The 25,811-nt window shown below is 40.0% G+C and overlaps 1 protein-coding gene across 2 annotated transcripts in view; it reads left to right on the forward strand.

Moving 5' to 3' along the window:
* The first annotated feature begins 609 nt into the window (after positions 1 to 609).
* snx10b (sorting nexin 10b) overlaps positions 610 to 25,811 on the forward strand; it is a 52,546-nt gene continuing 27,344 nt past the window's right edge. Inside the window, exon 1 of one of the 2 annotated variants that reach the window (XM_060824608.1) lies at positions 610 to 700. Coding sequence is in view for 1 of the 2 variants with exons in the window: in XM_060824607.1 (XP_060680590.1) it covers positions 1,633 to 1,643 (11 nt within the window). In the remaining variant the exon portion in view is untranslated. Of the gene's footprint in view, positions 701 to 1,530; positions 1,644 to 25,811 lie in introns of those variants that run through there. The other variant, XM_060824607.1, reaches the window with a different exon arrangement.

Below are 25,811 nucleotides of genomic sequence, written 5' to 3' on the forward strand. Positions count from 1 at the left end.
CGCTGTTGACTCACCTTCAAAGCCCTATACCTTGATGTTGCCTCAATAAACTTTCTCTATCTCCGTCTTTTAAGACACTTTTAAAATCTTAGCACAATGTCTATGCTTTGGTCTAATTTTGCCTCTTCTGGCTCAGTGACAAATCTGTATTGCTCCTTTAAACCACGCTATAGCTGCTATACAAAATGCAAGTTATTGAAGTTGTGCCATAATAAGCAGTTTTCTTTGACGTGGACGTAATTATTTCCCTTTTCCTCAAATCGTAACTGGATTGTTGGTTCGATTATTTTACTCTGCATGTAACTAAATGCTGCTGTTCAAACCAATTAGGAAATTTGGTGTTTTGCGAGAAACGGCAAATAAAGAAGTTTTATTCTTAGTATTTCTGAGAGAAGACTGCCAACTGTGCAGCTAATTGTGCCACCAAACAATTGCACATTGAAGAACCGGGATTTCCATTTCGGGGGAAGGTAACTTTTTAAAAACATCTTGTGCCCCGGTAGTGCCCCTTTAAGTGTTTGGCTCTGTCAGAGTCAGAGGCGGAAGCAGCAGCACTGGGCTGACAAGTTGGTCATTGTCACATGACTGGGATAATCCAGTCCAGGCACGAAATCGAAAGAAGCTAGTGCTGGTTTCAGTCAGTGGCTTGGTGCAGTGGGAAGGGTGTGAGACACTCGGGGGGGTTTGGTGCAGTGGACAGGTGAGTGAAAGCCGGCTGCTGGGAGCCGGGTTGACTGAAATCGATAGCTGACTGTAGTTGTGGCTGTATCAGTTTCGCGCCAGGGACACAAGTTGCAGCATGCGAACCTCACCCCGGACAGTGGTAGAGTCATACAGCGTGGAAACAGACCCTTCGGTCCAACTGACGCGAAACATCCATTTAGTATCTCTTCCATCGCCTGAGGGGAACCCCGCCAACAGTTTGGTGGAGAGAGGGGTGGGGAAGAAGCTGACATGTGAATTTTTAAAAAAAATGCAGCAGCTTCATAGATTTAAAATACACAAGCTATCTGTGCCGCTGCGAGTGATGACCGAGATTGCTAAACTAGCATTACCCTCACTATTGTACCAACCGGAAAGAAATCTGTTTCCTAAGCTAAACTAGTCGCACTTGTCTGCGTTTGGCCCATATCCCTCCAAATCTTTCCTCTTAGTAGATGTTTGTCAAAAACCTTTTGGAGAAGCGGTACTTACCATCAGTTAGATTTGTAGCATTTGACATGTCTGTTTTCTTACCCTTTTTAAAATAATACCTGCACTGTCAAACCGACTGCTTCCTCATTTTCATTTTCCCTTTGATTGTGGCTCTTGGTCTTTTCCTTTCATTTCTAGCTGGCAGCTGTGTATTGATTTTTTTTTTGTAAGTGAAGCTACCCAGCGCTGTACTAAAGCCCTATGGAAAACGGAAAAAAAATGTTAGAAATACTCGGTCATCGAGACATCCAATGGGCAAGTGTTTATGTTAGGGTCGCCAGGTCCTGCCTTTCGGTTTTACCGTTTCCTCAATGAAAAAAGAACAAAACTGAAGTGAATGTAGAAGTTGACTGGAAGTGCCCGGATTCAGAATCACTTGTATATGCGGCAGTTTGGATACAATATTGAGACACAACCATTATGAGAAGAATGTGACTCATGCCAAAAGCGTAAGCAAGGATAATTTGATCATGTTTGTGCAACACGTTCAGGAAATATATTTCTTTTCCGGTTTGTAGAATGGTGAGGATAATACCTGGCAACCTCGGTCATCAGTCAGAGTGGCACAGAGTTATAAAACACAAGCTATGAAGCTGCTGTATATTTAAAAGTCACCTTTTAGGTAACTTTTTTTGAGGTTTATAAAAATTTGAGGGGCATGGATAGGGTAAATAGAATGTCTTTTCCCTGGGGTGTCTTCTAGTTCTAGACTAGAAGACATAGGTTTAAGATGGGAGGGGAAAGATAAAAGGACCTACGGGGCAACTTTTTCACACACCAAGTGGTATGTGTATGGAAGGAGCTGAAAATGTGTTGCTGGTTAAAGCACAGCAGGTTAGGCAGCATCCAAGGAACAGGAAATTCAACGTTTCGGGCCAGAGCCCTTCATCTGGCCCGAAACGTCGAATTTCCTGTTCCTTGGATGCTGCCTAACCTGCTGTGCTTTAACCAGCAACACATTTTCAGCTCTGATCTCCAGCATCTGCAGACCTCACTTTTTACTACTATATGGAAGGAGCTGCCAGAGGAAGTGGTGGAGGCTGTTAAAATTGCAACATTTAAAGGGCATCTGGGTGGGTATATGAATAGGAAGAGTTTGGAGGGATATGGGCCAAACACTGGCAAATTAGGTTTGGATATCTGGTTGGCATGGATGAGTTGGACCAAAGGGTCTCTTTTTGCACTTTACATTCTCTATGACTCTATTTCATATTATTCACCACACTCCCAAATGGCTGGTGAGGTTTTTCCTTCTGCACAGTTCCAATGACACCCAAACAAGTTTTACTCATGGATGATAAGTTTTAATAACAACAACTACTTGTTTTTGTGTAGTGTCATTTCATGTACTTTGAGTCCCCATGAGTGCCAAGTGATGGAGTGACTAAAATCAGGTATGCTTATGATGGCAATATTGTAGTTTGGAAGTTTGGTTGGTTGAAAGGGATTACAAAGATTGGAAATGGCAAGGACATGGAGAGAATTGGAAATAAGGATGATGGTGTTGTTTAACCAGGAGTCAGTGAGGTCCTAGCTGATGAACAAGTGGAGTTTGGTGTATGTTACATTACGGATGCTTCTATTTCGAGGAGCTGAAGTCTGAGGATGGAACATGAGAGTTTGGTCAGGGGGCATAGAATTAATCAAGACTTTGATTATTGCTGCTGTACTAGCTGATTGTAACTTTCCTCTGCAAAATCGATTTAGCCTGCTCAGATGTTGTCACTTATCTCAAGAGGGTTGGAATATAAAAGCACCGTTGTGCTACTGAGACTTTATAAAGCTCTGGTTGGGCCCCATTTGGAGTACTGTGTCCAGTTTTGGTCCCCACACCTCAGGAAGGACATACTGGCACTGGAACGTGTCCAGCGGAGATTCACACGGGTGATCCCTGGAATGGTAGGTCTAACATACGAGGAACGGCTGAGGATCCTGGGATTGTATTCATTGGAGTTTAGAAGATTAAGGGGAGACTTAATAGAAACTTATACGATAATACATGGCTTGGAAAGGGTGGACCCTAGGAAATTGTTTCCGTTAGGCGAGGAGACTAGGACCTGTGGACACAGCCTTAAAATTAGAGGGGGGGGGGGTCAATTCAGAACAGAAATGCGGAGACATTTCTTCAGCCAGAGTGTGGTGGGCCTGTGGAATTCATTGCCGTGGAGTGCAGTGGAGGCCGGGACGCTAAATGTCTTCAAGGCAGAGATTGATAGGTTTTTGATGTCTCAAGGTATTAAGGGCTATGGGGAGAATGCGGGTAAGTGGAGTTGAAATGCCCATCAGCCATGATTGAATGGCAGAGTGGACTCGATGGGCCGAATGGCCTTACTTCCACTCCTATGTCTTATGGTCTTATGGCCAACATACCATAATTTGGTTGAGACTGCATTGTTCAAAAGGGGAAAAAACATGCAGAATGGGTCTGCAGTCTATAGCGAGTGGTTTGCTGTTGAACCAACTCCTTGCTATCTTTGCCATTTCAAGCTCACCATTGGTCTGTTTTGACTTCCCTACTGCCCCATTCAAGAATTTTGGTTTACGTTTCTTTAGGTGTCACACACTTTGAATTTCTCTCTCTGTTGCTCTCTGGCTTTCACCCGGAGCACTGCTAGCCATTTTCCTTGGGTATAAACTTTCTCCCTGGCCCCTGAACCCCAGCATTACACCTTGCTGATGCCCAACCTGTTCATTTACACTCTGAAAGCCATAATGGTGGTCACAGCCAATAACCAACCACCATCTCCCTTCCCAATTTATTCCAAGTTCCAGTCATTCGAACTGAGATTCCCTATTGCCATCCTTGTCCCATATCTATGAATGTCTCTGCTTCCAGCCCCCACTAAAGCTTTGATTCCCCACTCCTTCTAGCATTGATTTCCCCCATTCAACAGATCCAATGCTCTTAAGTCTTTGGAAATCTCGACAGATGGACACCCTTGATCTGTAACTGGCTCTGGCAGTCAGTCCATTGACATGAGTGACCAGACCTTGACTCCCTGACTGACAATATGCAGCTCCCCTGACTGTTTGTTTGTGTTGGGCTGACTGCGGAAAATTCCCTGGACTGCACTGGGGCAGATCCCTGTGCTTTGAGTGTTCCAAATGGACTACTGACTTTGTGATGGAATGTTTGTACTGTGTCTGCTACTTTCCAAGTCTATATTAGGATAATTCAACTTCCTCATTATCACTGCTCTTGCATTTCCGTATAATCAGTCTGCTGCCGTGTGCCCCTACCTCCTGACTATTTGACGAACTTCAAGATACAGCGATTGACAAACTCTTCTATTTTCCTTTAATGCTAACCAAATTATGTATTTGACGACTCAATGACATCATCTGACTTTAGTACTATTGTAGTATCATTTTGTTTTGCTCCTTCCCTCCTTTTCTTGAACACTTTTTTTTGGCTATCTTAAGTTTCCAGTTGCTTCCCTTGAGCGAGGTTTCTGTTGTTGCTTGTAAAATCTAATTCTATGTGATGACCTGCAACTTGCCAACCTTAGTTACTCTGCATGTGGATAAGCACACACTGTACTGAATACTATCTCATTATGCCTTGAATTTCCCCTTATTTGATGCTTTTCTTTCTTTTTATGAACTCTATTTCACTCCGAGAGTGATTTCTCTCTTTTATCCAATGTCTCATTCTGGTTTAACCATCAATTTACCAAATCAATGTAAATCTCCCTAATGTATTAATAACTAACTCTTTAAAGTATTGTGAAGGTTTGGAGCTGGTTGTGTTCGTTGGTCTGTTTGTCAAGTTGATAGGTTTATTGGCAGACATTTTGTCCCTTTCTAAGTGACATCGTAAGTGCTGTGTTGTCTCTTATGAATCTTCTCTTTAATAACAATGAATCCAGTTCTGTTGAAGTATAATCCCCAACTTTAACTAGTTCCTGCTGCCCTAGGAATCTAAAGAACACTGTCCCATACCATTTCCCCATATATGATGGTTTACAGTTTCACTGTATACGTTAACTTAGTTACTTTCCCAAACACGTTGGATCGTACATATTTTTAACTTGCGTGTTCAGTCACGTTATGACATGTTGCTGGGTCCAGTGTGATTTGAACTCTGACCTTCTGGCTCAGGAATAGAGAAGCTATCACTGTGCAACAATGTCCCATTTACCTACACAAAATAGCCTTTTGCAGGAATTACATCACAACCATTGAGAAGATAAACAAAGTCACAAGGAAGTGGAGTCATCAATACACTGCAGGTCATCACATAGAATTAGCAGATAAATCTTATAGTAATCCCATTGCCATGGTGAGAAAAGTTCAAGAAATGTAAAACAGAGCAAAAGGTGAAAAGTGAATGCTTAGTTAATGAAATTCTCAATGAGTGGCAGTTAGTGGTAACTACACAATCATCATTGTATTCGAGGAAGAGGGTAAGTGAATGATACTTTTAAACAACCTGTTAAAACATGTTATGACACACCTTGGGTGCTTGTGGGACATAAACCAAGTCTGACCCAGAGTCAGAGACACAAACAACTGCACCACAAAGGCCCCCAGAGGATTTGAGGAGCATTGGAACAATATATTTCACACAGCTGAGACCGATGCAGGTTGTTATTGTGTTGTCTTTTGTGAGGGAATGAGAGAGTGTGTTCAGGAGTAGAACAAATTCAGTGATGGCGAATGGTTTCTGGGTGTCACTTTGGTTCAGAACTTCCAGTTCTTAATTATTCTGGAGAAAGTGCAAATATGAAGTCATTTATATCAATGGTAAAAGGCGAACTGGAGCCAGGAAATCTTTCATGTGCTTTCATCTGTAGTTACCACCAACAGTTACCACCACAATGTTTACAGTACTAAACATTGCTCCATTCTAAACAGGAGCTTGCAGTATTACTTTTACATTGAGACAATGGTTTTGCTTATGCTTTAATATGAATGTAGCTGAATAAGTGAAGAATTTGAATGTTTGTCAATATGTACACATTCAGGCGATTAGATGTGCAACTACATCCAGTCGCAGAAATCTATCCTGACAAACAGTAATTCCAGCACCTTTTTAATATTGCAGATGTCCAGAAGTATTTCAGAGAATAAAATATATTGCGTATTAACAGGAGAACTTAGGAAGATGACTATGATTTAGGAGACTTTTTCATCTTTGGAGAGAGAAGTAACAAGATATGGTTTAGGAAAGCATTGGAATGCCTTATTGAAAAGGAGGGAGAGGAAGAAGGGCACAGGAGACTAAACTCTTGGCACCAAATCTCTGTTTTGGAACACTGGTTAGAAATGTTTGTAGAGATGAGGTGGGGTGAGCCTATGGAGGAATCTGTGAAAAATGACATTGAATTAAATTAAACATTGAATACAGTTGATGAAAAACTAATTGTTGTGTGTACTTAGAATGTGAAGAGATTTGGGGGAAACATGATTGTCATTCAAGAGAGTATATGGAATAAATTCCACATTTTTCTGACTTTTATACTTAAAACCTGTTTTATGACTATGCTGATTTTAAGATGATGTTGCAATGAGATTGGCAGGGAATTGAGGTGCAAATTGAGACAAATGGTTAAAAATCTCACAACACCAGGTTTAATAGGTTTAATTAGAAGCACACTAGCTTCCACTAGACAAATGGGTGTAATTTCCTGATCCCATTCCCCTTCATACCAGGAAATTCTACTCTGTGGAATGCTTTGATGATATCTAACTTATCTATCCCTGATGTTATAATTGTTTGTTTATTTCCTGAAAATATAATTTTCTGAATAGCAGCTATTCCCTGTGTAATAGCAGGATTTTTCTAGCTTTCCCAAGTTTCCATGAACCTATTATGAACCTTAACAGTAAGGTAGGATTATGTGGGAGCCAGGACTAGAGGGGAATTTCAATATGATTTTTTCTTCACTTGTATTGTTCTTGAAATCTAACTTTTTATGCCAATGCTTCTATTTTCAAAAGGACCGCTGAATAGAGTTGTTTCTATCTGAATATTCAGCATCACTTTATACTGTAAGAGTTGCTCATGCAAATTGCATAACTACAAACCATAACATACATAGTTTAGTTAATAGGCACAATTTAACAATTATGTTGATGACTATGCTGTAACTTTGGAATTATATACAAAATTTGTTTATGCTGAGTAGTTACTATTTTGGTCATTTGTTTGTGTTTTCTAGTTGTATTCTTATAGTTGGAAATATTCCTGGATGCTAAACGCTCTTGCATACATCCATAAAAATCTGTCAGGTCCATCCTTTACAAAGTGACAGTCTAAGTGTCTCTAGTTTTACCTGATAATCCTGAGTAAAAGGACATATTTGCCTACATTCAGCTACATCTTTTTCTGGAGGCATGAATCCAACTGAATATGCAGCAGTGTTTGCTACCAGTCTCAGTCCAGCATTAATTCTCTATTTTATGTAGAGGATATCATTAATGTGTACTAATAACATGCCTTTATGGATCTTAATTTCTGATAATTTCCTGCTGCACCACTGTAAAATGTTTCAAAGTCTGTCCCAGGCAATTTTGTGGTCTGAGTGAAGCAATTAATTTGGTGCTTTTTGAGCTGTGTGCAGAGCCAGCTGACAGTGGAAGTTGTTATCCAACTAATCTGGATTGATTTTTAATTCCAAGAAACTGCCTTGGAAAAGTAATACATTTAATGTGCTTTTACCCAACCTCTCCATTTGTTATGCTTTGGAGATGTTGGCGTTGTACACCCCAGTCCAAAGTTAAAAATCTCACAACACCAAGTTATAGTCCAACACTAGCCTTCGGAGCGCTGCTCCTTCATCAGGTGATTGTGCAGCAGTGTTGTCCCACAATCACCTGATGAAGGAGCAGCGCTCCGAAAGCTAGTGTGCTTCCAGTTAAACCTGTTGGACTATAATCTGGTGTTGTGATTTTTAACTTTCTCCATTTGTTGTAATTCTAAGGACCTTTCAAAACTTTCTAAAATGTTTGTATTTATCACAAAGTCATGCATAGCGGAGTGAATGAACATTGCCTTCAGGTTACAGAATCATAAGTTGGTTACAGCATGGACTGAGACCTTTTTTCTTGGTCTGTCTGTACTCTCTGTCTGACAAGCACAGCATGCCTAGTCCCAATTCGCTGGCTTTTTCCTGTAGTCCTAAAATTTTTTTGAGGTTTCAAAAGGGAACTGAATAATTACCTATCATTGAACTTACTTTCATCACATTGTCAGGAGGCGCATTCTAGATCCGAACCACTTGTTTGGATTTTTTTTTGATGGGTAAAGCTTTTTATTTCATATTGTCTCTGGTTTTTGTGCCAATAAGTTTCAATTGTTCTTCTCTGGTCTTCGATTCTCCTGCCAGCAGAAGGATTCTCCCTTTTCTTTTATTTTGTCTGGTTCCTTCATTATTTCAACCACCTATATCAAATCTCCTCTTATCTCTCCACAAAACTAATGTTCTTCTTGGAATTCTCAATATTTGTGAAGTTATACTTTCTGTAAATGTCTAGACAAAGCTGTTCACTGTGCCTCAGGTCACATGACAATAAATTCAATTCAGTTCAACAAATGTGAGCTGTTCAGTTGACTGGGTTTCTAGGTTTTGGCTTCTGTGTTAATTGTTGGAATTTTTAAAATGCAAGAGGTGGCAACTAAATGCTAACAACAACCCCGTTACTTTCTTCCACTGCTTCCTTTATCCTAATTTCTTTTTCTTCTAATCTACTGAAGATACTGATTCCTACTGAGGTCCAGTTCCATTAATTCAGATAATTCTCTACAAATATTTCTGATCAATCTGTTCAGAGATGTTATGATACACCTATGGAAGAGATGGAACTTTTTTGATTTTAAAGTTGGACCTCCTTCCCAAGAAGTAGGGACACTTGCTGTACCATAGGAATTCCAGGCAGCTCCTTAACTCCTACATAACAGACCTTTCTTCCATGTGCTTTAACTTGGGTGAGAAGCAATCAGATATTTCAGTCAAATAGCCTGCTAGCAGATACATGTCTGGCTGTCCAGTCTTAGACATTTGACATTGCACAAAATTAGATTTATTGGGTAGAAACTGGGACTATTACTCCCCCTTTCACCCCCCCCTTCACACTCCCCCCTCCCTTTCACACCCCCCCCTTTCACCCCCTCTGTCCTCCGTCCTCCTCCTCACTCCTGCCCCCCTCCGGTCCTCCTTGAAATATATGCTTGCACTGAAACTAGTTTGGAGATGGTTACTAGGCTGGTTCAGGGCTGACAGGGTTAGTTTATGAAGAAAGATTGAAGCTATACACATTGAAAGGTCTGAGATTTTGGGAGGATTTGACAGGGTTGGTGGTAACAGGATGGGGACATTGACCAATCAGGAAGTGGTTTAAAAATGAAACCAATATTTTTCAAGTGCTGTTTTTTGAATTTTAATGGTGCTACTTTATTTGGTTTCTGTTTTTCTCATTCATTTCCCTAATTTGGCACATGTACCATGATGGTCCTACTTATGTTTCACCCAGTTTAATGGCTGCATCTTCACTTTGTCACCTTCTTCCTCCATCTGCCATCACCATCAGTTTAGAGGCACCTGGACACTAATTTACACTTTGTTCCACCATAATGGGAGATAATTTGTATTCCTGATTCCATGAGTTGGCAATTCAAAGTATTATGTGCTTTTAAATATCTTTTTAATTTAGCAATAGAAAGTGTTCAAGATTTATAATATCCAATCCTCTCTTTTCTTCCTGTCTTGAAAGAGCTTCACCTTTTTGAAATTATTGCACAGTAATAATTGCACAGTGGGGCCATATTTCAAGCGAATGACCCAGATATGTTGTTTAAAAATGTATTTTGAATGATCAACTGTTCCATTCAGTCTTATACTGAATTGTCAATGCAAATGCAATTAGAGGTATGTTGAACGTGGGATAAGCTATTTTGAAGGATTGCAAACAATGGTTTATCGGTTAGTGACTTCTGGTCATGAAGCGATATCTAGCCTCTTGAAGTTGACAAATTTACTGGACCTTAGCCAAAAAAGGCCAATATTTATACTGTGGGAAACACAGTGGTATGTTGATAAAGGTGGGTGAGGGGGTGTAGTTTGAATCAAATCTGCTTCTATACTGATTTTTTTTAACAACCTGATTTTTAGCTTCCACGTAAATCAATGGTGAGCAATAATGAATGTTTTACCCAATCCCAAAAGGTTCCTAATATGTGGTTACGTTAAAAATGCCCCATAACTTTCTATATTTTCTCTAATTTCCCAGGTGGGAAAGCAGATGCATTACGTCTTACTTTTACAACCGTATGTGATCAGACCTAAATTCTCCCCGATACCTTTTGTAGGATGTTTTATTGACCATAAAATAAAAAAATTGAAACTAAACCAATATCTTGATCAATTTGTTCCAGTAAACTTAAAAGGGTACATAATCTTAGCACATGGTGATATGATCCAGATCAAAGGAGTTTTTAATTGTTGCACTGTGCTTGACTATTGTCCTTTGCCAGCAGTAACATGAAAGTTGTCGACTTTTTTAAATTTAAAAACAAGACTATAAACCACTCGAGTGATTGACCCTTGTGCGTTCTTGTGAAACATGAGTTAATGTTATACACATTGACTTTTCAATGTGTTGCATCGCTTTTTAATATCTTTGGCAATCTTAAAAACTTCCTAATTCTCAATTCCTTTATTACTCACCTACTTCCTCTTCTTTCATTGTGTCTGCATTTTATAATATTTGTAATGTTCATTTAATCAATAATCCCTGGTTATCTTCTGTCTCCCAAATGTGTTTCATACACGTTCATGTTTACTAGCATTAATCTTACACAGCGTATCTTGTATTTCTCCTATTGGGATGGATGCTCAATTGTAATGGTGTTCTTTCTTAACTGGGTACTCTGTGACTTTGTTCATTTGTTCACTTTATTTCGTGTTTGTTTTCATTATTAGGGAACTTCACAGCTGAATCTGATTTTGGTCCATGATAAATCCTGACAAATGAAACTTTCAACTAAGCAGAGGTTTTTGGATAGCTGCTTCAATTTTGTCCACTTGTTGCAACCCTGGCATGGGCAGAATAGGACTGAACAAACAGCTGGTTCAAACTTTGCATGCTTCAACTAGTTTGTAAGACTAGTTATTCATTTGAATGAGCTTGCACAAGTGCAAGTGGAGAATGGTGGCAACTTTAGTTACAACTAGCTTTGGAGTATATTAGCTCTTTGTTTTAATTGCCACTTGTCATGTCCTTGTTGAAAGTTTTTTTTTGTTAGTGGTTTAAATTGTTGGGGTTACTTGAGCTCAAAGTATTGCAGAAGTTGGACTGGATTGTTCCCTATTTGTTTAATAATTCACAGACCACAAATAAGTGTTCAATCTGGGTTTGTTTGAGCTTTTGAAATCATCTGTAATCATCACGTCTGACTGCAAGTGACTCTTGACCTATGGAACTGTTGTGTTATACTATAATGATGGAATAAATTTAAAATATCCTTTGTATATTCTTTCCAATAAAAGTAAAAACTCCTGCAGTGAACATCTCTCAAGACCATCAGATATCCCAAAGGGCTTTACTGTCAGTGAAGTCACTGCTTTCATGTAGGAAGCCCAGCAGCCAATTTGTACAAGGCAAAGTCCAGAAGGATCCACTTCATAACCAGTGAATTTGTTTTTGTGTTGCTGATGAAAGAATAAATGTTGGCCAAGACGCAGGATAGTTTTTCCAATCGGGTAACCTTGGTTTGAATCTCACCTAGTGTTGAGATTGTGGAACTTTTTCCGATGAATTTGATCTGGTTTCTATTTTCTGGATGTGAACATCTTTTTAAATGTATTAAAGTTACAGCCAAAATCAGGAAGTGGAATCGTGAGTTGAAGGAGAGACACAAATTGGCAGCTTGTTTGACATTACATGCACTCTATTCTATTCCATTGACTTCACTTAATGGATGCTTTAATGGTGTTTTTGTTTTACTGAAAATCTGACATTGTCATGATTACTTTATAAAAACTAATACCAGCTTTGTAATTTCAAAAAATAGCTGTAGTCTTTTGGATTATTGGCCTTGAATACATTGGAATGTTTTTATTATGTATTTTAAGGCATGTAAATACTGTAAATGAGTTTTTGAATTTGTTTTAATATCATGAGTATTGCAATAGATAACATGTTGTTTTATAGGACTTATTGCCCCCATGTCTGTATTGGTCCTGAGATCTGTGTTGAGTATGAGCATGGGTTGGCATTAGTTGCACTTGAGTTGGCATAAGGGCTATAAATGGCTGTGGGGACAGCTACAGGGGCATAACCTCTTTTCATGTTTGGTTGGGGCTAAATAAATGTTCAACCCACCAATACGAATAAATTCAAACCCAAGACTAGAGGATAATATTCTAAAACACTGCTCTTATTTTCTGCAGATTTTTAAAATCTAATTTAATATCATTTGAAAAGGGGAACTATATTTATGTTTTAATATTGCTTGGGTTTTGTAAACAACATCTTTAGAGTTATAGAGATGTACAGCATGATATCCCAACCCAATCTAGTCCCACCTGCCAGCACCCGGCCCATATCCCTCCAAAAGTGGACAGCGAAGAGGGTTACCTTGGATTACAACAGTATCTTGACCAGATGAAAAAACGCAGCAGGTCAGGCAGCATCCAAGGAACAGGAAATTCAACGTTTTGGGCATAAGCCCTTCATCAGGAATTACTGATGAAGGGCTTATGCCCGAAACGTCAAATTTCCTGTTCCTTGGATGCTGCCTGACCTGCTGCGCTTTTCCAGCAACACCTTTTCAGCTCTGATCTCCAGCATCTGCAGACCTCACTCTCTCCTCTTGACCAGATGGGCCAATGGGCTGAGAAGTGGCAGACTGAGTTTAAGTCCGATAAATGCGAGGTGCTGCATTTTGGGAAAGCAAATCTCAGCAGGACTCATACACTTAATGGTAAGGTCCTAGAGAGTGTTGCTGAACAAAGAGACCTTGGAGTGCAGGTTCATAGCTCCTTGAAAGTGGAGTCGCAGGTAGATAGAATAGTGAAGATGACGTTGGTATGCTTTCCTTTATTGGTCAGAGTATTGAGTTGGGATGTCATTTGCGGCTGTACAGGACATTGGTTAGGACACTGTTGGAATATTGCATGCAATTCTGGTCTCCTTCCTATCGGAAAGATGTTGTGAAACTTGAAAGGGTTCAGAAAAGATCTATAAAGATGTTGCCAGGGTTGGAGGATTTGAGCTTTAGGGTTAAAAATCACACAACACCAGGTTACTGTTCAACAAGTTTAATTGGAAGCACTAGCTTTCGGAGCACCACTCCTTCATCAGGTGGTTGTGGAGGACACAATTGTAAGACACAGAATTTATAGCAAAAGTTTACAGTGTGATGTAACTGAAATTATACATTGAAAAATACCTTGATTGTCTGTTGAGTCTTTCATCTGTTCGAATACCATGATACTTTCACTACTTTCATGTGTAAATGACAAAACTTTTTTTTAAAAGTTGCATTCTCAGGTTAACTGAAACAATTGGCGTTAGCTAGACAATACGTTGAAAGTGTTAGCCCCCTGTGTTCTGTCTGTGCCATGATGTTTAGATTGATTCTAATCTAAAAAATGAGAAGAGTTTTACATGAATTCATGCAGTTTTTGAGCAAAGTACAATGTAACTCTGCAAGAACAAATTCCCCCCCCCCACAAAATATGTGCTTGTGGGTCCGTCTGGATTGAGGTGGTTATTGGTGTGAGTGTGTATGTGAGTGTAGAGTGTCTTAAGTCTGTGAGGGGTGCATGTGTGGGTGTGTGTCTGGGGTGAGTGGATTGTGAGTGTCTGTGAGAGACCACTCTACATGCACACACACATGCACTCTCTAAGTTTCTGAGAGGATGCGTGTGGGAGTGTCTGTGTATAGTGCAATGGTGGTCACCTTTAGTGTGACATGAACCCAAGGTTCCAGTTGAGGCCCTCCCTAAGGGTATGGAACTTAGCTATCAGCCTCTGCTCGGCCACTTTTCGCTGCTGCCTGTCCCGAAGTCCGCCTTGGAGGTTAGTCACCCGAAGGTCCAAGGTCGAATGTCCTGAACCGCTGAAGTGTTCCCCAACTGGGAGGGAACACTCCTGTCTGTTGTGCGGTGCCCATTCATCTGTTGCTGTAGCCGTTGCTCGGTTTCCCCAATGTACCATGCCTCAGGGCATCCTTGCCTGCAACATACAAGATAGACAACATTGGCTGAGTCACATGAGTACCTGCCACGTACATGGTGGGAGGTGTCTCCCCACTTGTAATGGTGGTGTCCATGTCCACACTCTGACACGTCTTGCAGGGCTCTGCCGTGACAGGGTTTTATGGAGTTGTTCTGAAAGCTGGGCAGCTTGCTACGAATGATTTGCTTGAGACTTGGCGGTTGTTTAAAGGCAAGCAGTGGAGGTGTGGGCAAGGTCTTGGTGAGGTGCTAATCCTCATTGATAATGTGTTGCAGGTCACAAAGAACATGGCGTAGTTTTTCAATTCCTGGGAAGTACTGAACAACGAAGGGTACCCTGTAGGTTGCAGCATGTGTCTGTCTCCTGAGGTCATTACGGTTCCTTTCTGTAGCTCGTCAGAACTGGCAGTCAATGAGTTGAGCATCGTACCCCGTTCTTGTGAGGGCATCCCTGAGTACTTCCAGGTGTCCATCACGTTCCTCAGCTGAGCAGATGAGTAGGGCTTGTCCATAGAGATGGCTGTTTTAATATGTTTTAGGTGGAAGCTGGAGAAGTGCAGCATTGTGAAGTTGTCTGTGGGTTTACGGTAGAGTGTGGTGCTGAGGTATCCATCCTTGATGGAGATGCATGTGTCCAAGACTGAGACAGATAGTCGAGAGTAGTTGAGCTGTAGGGAAAAGCTGAACAGGCTGGGCTGTTTTCACTGGAGCGTCAGAGACTGCGGGGTGACCTTTATTGAGGTTTACAAAATTGAGGGGCATGAATAGGATAAATAGACAAAATCTTTTCCTATGAAGGAGTTCAGAACTAGAGGGCATAGACTTAGGGTGAGAGGGGAAAGATATAAAAGAGACCTATGGGGCAACTTTTTCAGAGGGTGGTACGTTTGTGGAATGAGCTGCCAGAGGAAGAGGTGGAGGCTGGTACAATTACACTATTTAAAAAGGCATTGGATGGGTATATGAATCTTAATATGAAAATGTGCAAAATTGGCTGTGGGTTACAAGGAAACTGATTTTGTACAAATTAATTGAGCATTGAAATTAGTACAATATATTCTGTATCTGGAAGGAACGAATAGGATTGAATATTTTTGCCATTAAAATTTTGAAACAAATGGTAACATTGGCTTTTAGAAAATTCATATTCTCTTCTGTCAAGTAGAAGATACAGAAGCTTTAACACAGTACCAACAGATTTAAAAACAGTTCCTTCCCTGCTGCTGTTAGATTTCTGAATGGATATCAAATTTTAAATTTACCGTTCATCTTTGTGCGCCTTCACTGCAGCTGTAACCATGTATTCCTCATTCAGTGCATTAGGTATTAGAACATTCATATGGTATGATCTGCCTGAACTGCACACACAACCTAACTTTTCACTGTAGTTAGGTACATGTGACAACTTTTGAATTGTTTTATTATGTAAAACCTTAACTGATGTGAAAATCTAATACAAAAGGATTTATTTTTACTCATTCCTGGAATGTAAGCATTTCTGGTGATTAAGAGTTGAACACATGGGGTGTGGAGTCACATATAGGCTGGATCAGATGGCAGATTTCCTTCCCGAAGTGGTGTTAGTGAACCTCGTGTTTTTTTTTAAATGGTAGCATTAGGTCAGCATTTAATTCTAGCTTTTACTTCTAGCATGATTATACTAAATGTTGGAGCAAGCTTAAGGAGCAGAATTGCCTTCTCGTGCTACTCATTCCTACATTACTGAATTCAAACTCCCCCATCTGTCATGGCAGCATTCAAATTCATGTCCCCAGGAGTTTAGCTTGAGGTTTTAGATTAGTAGTACAGTGACAATACTGTCACCACAGTCTTCAGCCATTTGATGATATCTGTTTGCTTCTGAATTTATTCTGTATAAATTTATGCCGGACTGTTTTTAAAAAAAAATCACTTCAGGGATATGGGCATTTCTGGCTATGCCCAGAGGGCAGTTAAGAGTCCGTCACATTGCTATGGATCTGGAGTCACACGTAGGCTAAAACAGGTAAGGATGACAGATTTCCTTCCCCTTAGTGAACCAGCCAGTTTTTTTTCTGACAATAGCCCCTTAATTCCAGCTTTTTTTTCTATTGAATTCAAATTCCACAATCCACCATGGTGTGATTTGAACCCAGGTCCCCAGAACATTAGCTGAATTTCTGGATTAATAGTCTAGTGATAATAGCATTTGGCCACTGCCTCTTCTGGTAAAGGTTATCGTAGTCCTTCCTTCCTTCAGTGTGTTAGTGAATGCAGGCGAACATCAGGTCTCCTTTACATTCATATTACACACTGTCTAACTTTTGTGATCTGATCAGAGGACCTGTATGTTATGTATGTTAGTAAAAGTCAACTTCATGGGCTAGATTTGTAGATGAGTGGTTGTTCATACTTCGGGTGGCTTTATACTGAGAAATATTATTTGAAATATTAAATGAAATGAATGGATTTAGTTTGATTACTGACTTAATAGATGGCTTATTTCAACCAGACTCTGTCTTTGTGTAGCATCCGAAAGTAATTTGTTCAATATGGTGACCCAGGAAGAAATTGAGTGGCAGAAATTCAAATAAATTCAAAGTTTTAGCTTGAATTGATTCCCACCCCTACCTTGTGACCTCTTTGCCTTTGTCTCTGTTCTGTGCATTGTACTGGAGAATGCTAGGAAACTCCCCACATGTTGGAATACAGCATTCCAGGATTTGTAGGCAAACGAGTGAGGCAGCAATTTTCTGAAATTATGACCTAAGACTTCCTGCTGGCTAGAAGACGGAGCTATGCAATCCCAGTGCCAACTAATTAAAATAATGCTTTACAGCCACATAATATCTAGTTGCAAATTCTGGAAATTGGACAGTAAACACACCCATCTCAACCAGGCAGAGCAGGCTAATGCAAAGCAAGAGACGGATATGGAATGTATGCAAATGTGCCTTCTACCAACATAACCAAACTGGTCAGATCACCAACTTGGCATTTGACATCTCATTGGCACTGATAAGACATCAACCCAGGCCTCCTGGCTCAGAAGTGGGAACACTGCCACCACACCACCACTAGACCGATCTGGCCAGTTTTTAAAAATTTAACCTGTTTTTCTACTCCAGCTGTTCAGAGATGTTATTACACATCACTGGAGCAGGTAAGACATAAACCTAGACCTCCCAGCTTGGGGTAGGGACTCTACGACTGTGCCACCAGAGGGCACCCCGATCAACTTGGTTCACTCCACATGTCAATGAGAAGCAGCTGAGTATGTCAGGTACTGATCGCTGAAGATTTTGTGTACCTGAACTCAGTTGTCCTGCTACCAATGTGTTTCCACGATACTGTATCTGTATTTAGTGTGAGAAAATTACCCAGGTACAGTTACTCTAATCAACTGTTCAGACATGTTGTGACCACACATCCAGGACAAGTAAGACTTGAACCTTGGCTTGGTCTGATCCTACCTGCTGCCCTAGGTAGAAGGACAATACTATTGCACCAGAAGAGCCTGTTTTTAAAATTGACTTTGTTCAGAGATATGTATATATCATACATCTGGAGCAAGTGGGATTTCAAGACATGCCTCCTGGCTCAGAGATGGGGACACCACTGCTATATCCCAACAGCCCTTGGCCCCAAGGTAGGGACACCAATCCATTCCATTCTTAAATAGCCTCCTCCCAAACACTTACAAAGTGACAGAAGTAAGCATAACACTGATAACCAGTTAACAGTAATCAGTTGAGATTCTGTCAGAAAAATATGGCTCCTTATCTCATTTTAAGATTTTACTCAAGATCTGAACAACTGACCCGAGGTAACCTTTAACCAAGTCTACCAAGGCCTTGAGGATTCTTGTGGTGCACGAGAAAGTGTCCTTACCTATGAACCAGGAGACCTGGATTCAAGTTCCTCCTGTACCATAGGTGAGCAGTAATATCTCTGTATGGTTTGATTTTTAAAACAAAAGTGCTATAGCGCTCAACCAAAGAAATGGTGGAGGGAGTTTTCTGGTTACCAGGTCCGATATATGCCACGTATGTGAAAAAACTAATTGTTATCAGAGACTAATCATTGCACCAAAGGATTTTTAGGGCCTGGTGCGGCTACTTCAGTAATCTTCTCTGTTACAACATCAGGAGTGGACGTGGTCACTGACCATGGGTTCAGTGCTAAGCACTGCTATGCACAGCAGGATTTAAACATGATCTTGGCTTAAATAAAATAAGAACTGTGGATTTTGGAAATCTGAAACAGAAATTGCTGGAGAAAGTCAGCAGGTCTGCAGAGAGAGAGAGAGAGTTCATATTTCTAGTCGACTGATCCTCCTTCAGCGATTAGGCTGATGAGTAAGAATGACACAGCTGTGTAGGATGAAGGCTAACCAAAGGCCCATCGTGGAAGGCTGGGTTTATCAAATTCAAACAAGTTGATTTTAAAAAACAACAACTTAACACCTAACTCCACCCCACATGCTATCTTAGAATCCACTATTGGCATCCTGCAGATTGGTATTGGCATACCATCATGAGATTCTTTTTACCGAGTATATTTATGCTTGTTCGAATACAAGTGTATAATTGACCTCTGTTTTGACAGTGCACTTGTTTGTGTTCCAGTTTTTGTTTGCTTAGTCATGGGACTAACCCTATTTCCACATACACTTTACAAGATTGAACTTTAATGTTAACTTCTAACAATGGAATTTGGATTAGGTTGCGAAGATGCTAAGTTTTCTGAAAAAAAACTTAATTCCTGGAGCTAGCTAGCTGGAATCTGCTCGCTTCCAGGTTTAATGGATGGCAGGTAAGCAATTGGCAGCTTCCAATAGGCACGTCACTACTTTACATTACTAAAATGGCTGGCTTGAATTTTATTTGCTTTTTGGTTCAAGTTGGGGAAACTTTACAGTCCCTTGCTGGAAGAAGTGATGCTCCTCTCTCACTATCGTTGAACTAGGAGGAGCTGCGCCTCCACTTCTCCTCCCCGTCTGTCTCTCCCCATGGCTCCCACCAACTCTATCTTTCTCTTCTCAACCACCCTGTCTCTTTCTGTCCCTTGCCCTTTCCACCATCTCACCAGATTTTCTTACCCGAGCAACAGGAAGCCCTGGATTGAAGCCTCTGTAGGAATGTTGCCAGCTCAGTAGGAATTGTGACATTTTTAGCTAACATCTGGACAAGGATCATAATTTATGCATAGTTCTCTCAAATCAAACATTGTGTTTGCAGCATTATGCTCCTCCCCTCCCCATCCTACCCCCCACTCAAGCACAAGAAATATCTGGGCCCATGTGATCAAACATTTCTGCAATAGAGATGATCTTATTTGCAGAAAGGACTAACCAAGTACCAATCTTTGAGGCTCGAGACAACTGTACTTGTCAGTTCACAATTAATAGAATCTTAAACACTCTTGGGCTTTTGGAGGTGCTACTTTCTTATGTCTGCCTTCGATAATGTACTTGTAACATTATTTGAACCATTAAAATTCCGACATTCTCACTCTTTTTATTATTTGCCTGACTACTGCTGCCAAACTGGTATTCTTCTATAGTTTTTTGTTTTTTGATCTTTTAAAAGTGCTTTCTATCGTTCTTATCCCGTTCTTCACAAAGTTATTGTGAAAGGAGGCTGAACCATTTCCTTGTTGTGTGTAAGGTAGAACATGTGCTTTTATCCATAAACACTCCATTGTTTTGCTTCTATGCATCTCAAGTCTTTAAAGGCACGGTTTGCATCTCTCACTTTTTAACTTCTATTTTACAGAATGGCATCAATTCTTCTGATATGTTCCAACTGATGACTTAATTTTAAAAACAGGCTCCACTTGTTTCATAATTTTAAATGAAAGACTTTCTAGTTACAGATCACTTTTCCCGACTTGATTTGGCAAGTACATCACTAAATTTTCATTAGACTTGTTCAGTAGTATATTTGGCATCTTGTAAATAAACTGTGGTACAGTAATTCAATCAACACGTGACTCGTTTAAAGGTACTTATTTTTATAATGAGTAACATCGCAGTTTTGAACAGTATGAGTCTTCCAGTTATGTTGCTTTCTGTACAATTTTCTTTTACTTACTAATATGGTTCTGACTATTGTCTTGTCTAAAGTTTTGCCTTTAGTGAAACTGCTAGTCTCAGTTGTAATTTTTACATTATATTTTATGCATTCCATTAGCATGTAACCTTTTAACTCAAGATCTATACCTCAAATTCCATTTTTAACAACGATTGCATACACTTCAAACACTGCTCCTACATTTCCTTCAGACTTTCTATGACTTCTGTGTTGTAAAGCCTCCTATCATAGCCCAGGCCTGAGACTACTGTAAAATTGTGCATTTATCTGGTACACAGAGCCATTTCTTGTTAGTTTGTGAATGATATTCTGCTGATGCAATGCACTATGTAAGAGATGATTATGAAGGTCACTCAGGTCATAACTCTTGCACAATTGAGCAATATATGTTTCCAACTTGCCTTGGCTGATTACTTTGGGCTTCAAAGGCTTAATAATAATTTATTTTTAAAAGTATACACTCAACTCTCCCATGTTGAGTGCTGAGAGGTTGGTTGATGGTGCCAATCAACACACATGAGCAATTCTGTGTTTATACTAACGAGGTGTTTTAACCTGCTGGCAAATATTTGAACCTTTTTTATTCATTTATGGGATGTGGGTATTGATGGCAGGCTAACACTTATTGCCCGTTCCTAGTGCTGTACAGTTCATCATGGTATAAATATATCTGTATGTATTTGGGGTCAATGGCATTATTCTTTTTAAAAAACATTTAAATACTCTTTTAAAGACTTCATTTTATTTTTGTTTCCAATCTGAATATGTTTATTTCAGCATACATGAGCTATCTTTATGCCACTGCTGTACACTTTGCCATTGACTTGAGCATTTCAATGTTTTTATCATTCCTATGTTAGTACCCTGGGCCCTAATTTGTGGTGGAACGACCTCCAGTGGTATATTTTTCTGGACGTGCCCTTGTACTTTGAGGTGTTTTTAAATGTTTGTCTGGCAAAGTCCTGAAAGCATGAGCTGATAATTTGACAGTAAGAGAAACTGACCATCTGAGTGCATATGGCAAGCAGCTGTGTAGTTCTGTAAGCAAAGTGATTGAAAGATTGCAAAATAATCAGTATTCGGCTTGGCGATGGTATAAGTTGGAGTGGACGAACTTAGGTACAGAAGGGAAGAAGTACTGGGTTATAAGAGACCAAGGAAATTGTTTTGTTTTCAATTTCCGACAATGCATAACCTGAAACAATGAACCTCCACTCCAATAATCAGTGCCAGAGTTGTTTGACTGTAAATGAAACTTTATGACCAATGGAAATGCATTTTTTAAAGACTCAATTTATCAGGCTGGGCTGTGATGTGTTTGGTTCGTACCTACCAGGTATTTCATACCACACCATGTATTTCAAATATGAGGCAGATAGAAATCCTAGAGATGTGCAACATGGAAACAGACCCTTTGGCCCAACACGTCCATGCAGACCAGCAATTTTAAATTAATTTAGTCCTGTTTGCCAGCGTTTGGCCCATATTCCTCTAAACCCATCCTATTCATATATCCATCCAGATACCTTTTTAAATGTTGCAATTGTACCAGCCTCCCCCACTTCCTCTGGCAGCTCATTCCATACACGTACCACCCTCTGCTTGAAAAGGCTGCCCTTTCCCTTTTAAATCTTTCCCTTCTCATCTTCAAATGGTGCCCTCTAGTTCCGGACTCCCCTGCTCTGGGGAAAAGACCTTGGCTGTGCTACTTTTTCCTTTTGTTTATGATGGAGAACCGAAATGGAAGCAGCAATTGTTTGGATTTTGTTTAAACATGGTTTTTTCAGTCCATTTAAGTAACAGTTAGGGTTGCTATTTTGACAGCAGATTATGGGCTGTTGGAACCCTGTGCATTCCAAGAGTAGAACTTGCTTCTAAATTTTTTTTGTTTTTAAAGTGTCAGTGTCATCCTGGCAAAATCTACAGCAAAACCTGTGGCTAATAGAGAACTTTGACAGCCGTGGAATATTGCCTCATAAAGAGAAGCGTACCACTACGTTATGAATAGATATTTTAGTTTGAAGCCTGCTGTTAATTAACAGCATGATTTTTGGAATTCTTCATAATGTGGAAGAATAGAATGAAAGTACTGACAAATATGCAGTAAACCTAACACTTGGGAAAATCATAGAATTTTAAAGAATTTATCTGTATTTCAGTAAGACCTGAGATGCCCTTTGGATACTATTTGTTCTGGTTAGAAATTAAAAGTTGGTAATTTCACATCATAATAAAAAAGATGTTTGCTATAAGGCTGAGAACTAATTGTTCCTTTGACTCCAAGACAATGGAAAGTTGATCTTTTGGAGTTTTTGGCAGTTACCTAATATAGACAGTTGATAGTTTTAATGAGTTTAAAAAGCAGCCGTTTTGATACGATGCATTCTTTAGTTAGATAAAGCAGGTGTACAACAGTGGCAACTGAGGATGGTTCACTCCTATCACAGGACAAACAGGCTATCAGGGTGGAATGTGCTGGTTTCATTGAAGTGATGGGGATAGCATCCAGCTCTCTTGTTGAGGTATTGGGGAATTCTTTCCAGGATCCTCCTCCACTTCTCTGGCCCATCCTTCATCTGCCTAATAGAAACTGCTCTCTGAGGACTATGAATGTGAACTGTTGCTTACAAATTCTGTGTGACTGAAGAACTCTCCTCTACCCTAACTGATTTGGCTTCCCTAACTATTTTAGCCTCCGTATGATTATTCCAGTGCGGAATTGGCTTAGTCCCTGCGAGTTTTCTCGGATGTTCCTGTCCTGAGTCTAGCACTTTTGTAGTTAAATCATTTCTAGGGGTAGGTATCCTATTGTCTGAACACTTTTGGCTAATGGCTATGGGACTGCTACTTACTGAATTAGATGTTCATTATCCTCTAGCTCACCTTCATGTGGCTCATCTTTTTATTCTTAGTTCTTTCTGAGAGTAAATACTTATTTTTGAAAACTACCTACGTTTGGTACCAGAAATTACTGATGCTAGTTCAATAGGTATTGTGACACATGTGTTTCTCGAAATTCTTCCTTTTTGTTTCCATGTGCTAGAACTTTGGAAGTTAAGCAATTCTGTAATCGCTTTTAAATGAAGTCTCACACTATGCACGAAACACTATGAAAATTCTGTTGTTAAGGGACTTCAACATTCAACAGAAATATTAAACGCAACCTGTTTACAATATTCTTTTGATTTGGAAAGATAATTATATGAGCTGGCAGCCAATTTTGGGCAAATCCTTTGCAAGCTGGTGTCTTTGATTTCTGATCAAATCCAACTGTGTCTCAGAGACAAAGGGGAGTTTGATGGGATCTAGGGTCTCTGCAGCCAATCCAGCGGATGTAGCCAACCATCATAACCTAAGGGAATGTGGTTTAATTATAAAGACTGTGACAATAATTACTAAAGCAAACAACCCTCTTAAAATGATAAATCCTCAACGTATAATGAAATGTTCAGAAAATTTGCACAGGATATCATATTGAGAAATGCTAGTAATGAGCCATCAAGGAAATGTATTGCCTTGGACAGAACCAGAATATCCTGAAATGCAATCCAATGAAAGAATGCTTCCTTGTCTTTCCTTTATCAGCAGAATCAATAGCGAGACGCTACTTGCGCTGTTCAACACAGTTCCAGATAAGATCACTCAAATGCAAAAGAACTGATTTAACAGATATGATTTGACTGTTCGAACAGTTCTGATTTCTGTCCTACCAGTTGTAAATTTCCCGTTTGAGCAATGGGATTCATATTCTCGAGAAATAACCCAGTAGAAGTGATCTTCAATAATACTGACTTCTAATAATGCCAGAGGATTATTCAAGTTCACAGACAAATGGAATATTGACATGCTACCAATTGGGATATAGACACACTAGAAAAGATACAAAAAAGATTCATTAAAGCGATAACAAAACGGAGGAAAATCTGGCCAGGAGTCATTAACAGGCTCCAGTTATGTTCCCAAGGGAGACCGAAAACTGTTAGCGTTGCATTATAATCTTCTAAGATTGTTAAAGGATTCAAAAGGGTTAACAGATAACACATTTCCTCTTGGGGATGGTAATAAATATGGGCTTTAAGTATAGGATAACCATTAATAAATCTAATGGGGAATTCAGGAGAACCTTGTTTACTCAGTGGTTACAATGTGGAACTTACTACCATCCGTTGTTGAGGCAACTAACACTAATGCATTTTGGGTGTAGTCAGACACACCCAAGAGAGGCGACTGAGAAGGAAATAGAAATAGCGGTATGTAAGGAGGGATGGGAGAACGTTTGTTTGAATTGTAAACATCAGCATGGGTCAGTTAGGCTGAATGGTCTCTTCCTATGCTGTAAATATTGTCAAAAATTAAATGGGGTACAGGAAAACAATTAGGAAAGGTAGCGCCAATGAGTAAAATAGTGGGAGTGGTTTATGGGCTGTAACATTTTACTGAAGGGCATCTTTCTTGAATCGAACCATTATCATGATCCTTGCTAAGAAAAGTGGGGTAAAGTATCATGACTGACATGTTCTACCTTCATTGGTACAAAACAAACTCATTCCAAGCAATCAAAATTATAATTAGCCTTGGGGAGGGTTTTGGCTAGACTAATTTTACCTACATCTTGCATTCTGAAATGCAGCATCACGCTCAGTCACTTGCTGACATGTTTACACTTTAACCAAATGGTCATGATATGGTCAATTCTAATCAAAGGTTCTTCAATTTGTTAAATCTATTAGTTTTTTAAATCTAATCTGTTATAGGTTTTAGTTTTAGGCTGAGCTAGTGTAAAGGCATGGTACTTCAGTAAGAAGACCAAAGGTGGAGGGAGTCTTTGTTCAATCTTACCATTGTTTCACTTTTAACATTAAGTATTGAGTGTTGCCAATGTTTTGAATGTTGTTGACTGCAGTACTCTACCTGCCCAATTTAGCTCAATGAGGCTGCTCCCAGCTGTTTAAGTTGTGGCACCTCCTCACACTGACAGCTCAGGCCTATACCAGGCTTCAGACTGCTGCCCACTCCAGAGGATATTGCAAGCCTCTACTGCTCAAAGCACCTTCCCGGATGGGACCGAGCTGGCCCTCCTGGTGTGTGCAGGACACTGGCTACTGTTGGGTTCAGAAGCAGTCTTCTCCCCCCAACCCCCCCCCCCCCCCCCCCCCCAAACTTGGCTGAACAGCTTGATCCATGTGTGCACCACCCTTCCAAAAAAAACAAACTTAAGCCAAGGGGGTGCCAGAATAGTCTGTTCAGCAACCCCCTTATGTAGCACCTCTCCACTACCACCACACCACCTCCCCAAAACCCTCATGCCAATGTAGGGATTAAAGCGATTAAAGTACATCTACTAATGTAGTAGATATAG

Source organism: Hemiscyllium ocellatum, chromosome 5 (assembly GCF_020745735.1).
Source record: "Hemiscyllium ocellatum isolate sHemOce1 chromosome 5, sHemOce1.pat.X.cur, whole genome shotgun sequence".
Classification (NCBI taxonomy): Eukaryota; Metazoa; Chordata; class Chondrichthyes; order Orectolobiformes; family Hemiscylliidae; genus Hemiscyllium; species Hemiscyllium ocellatum.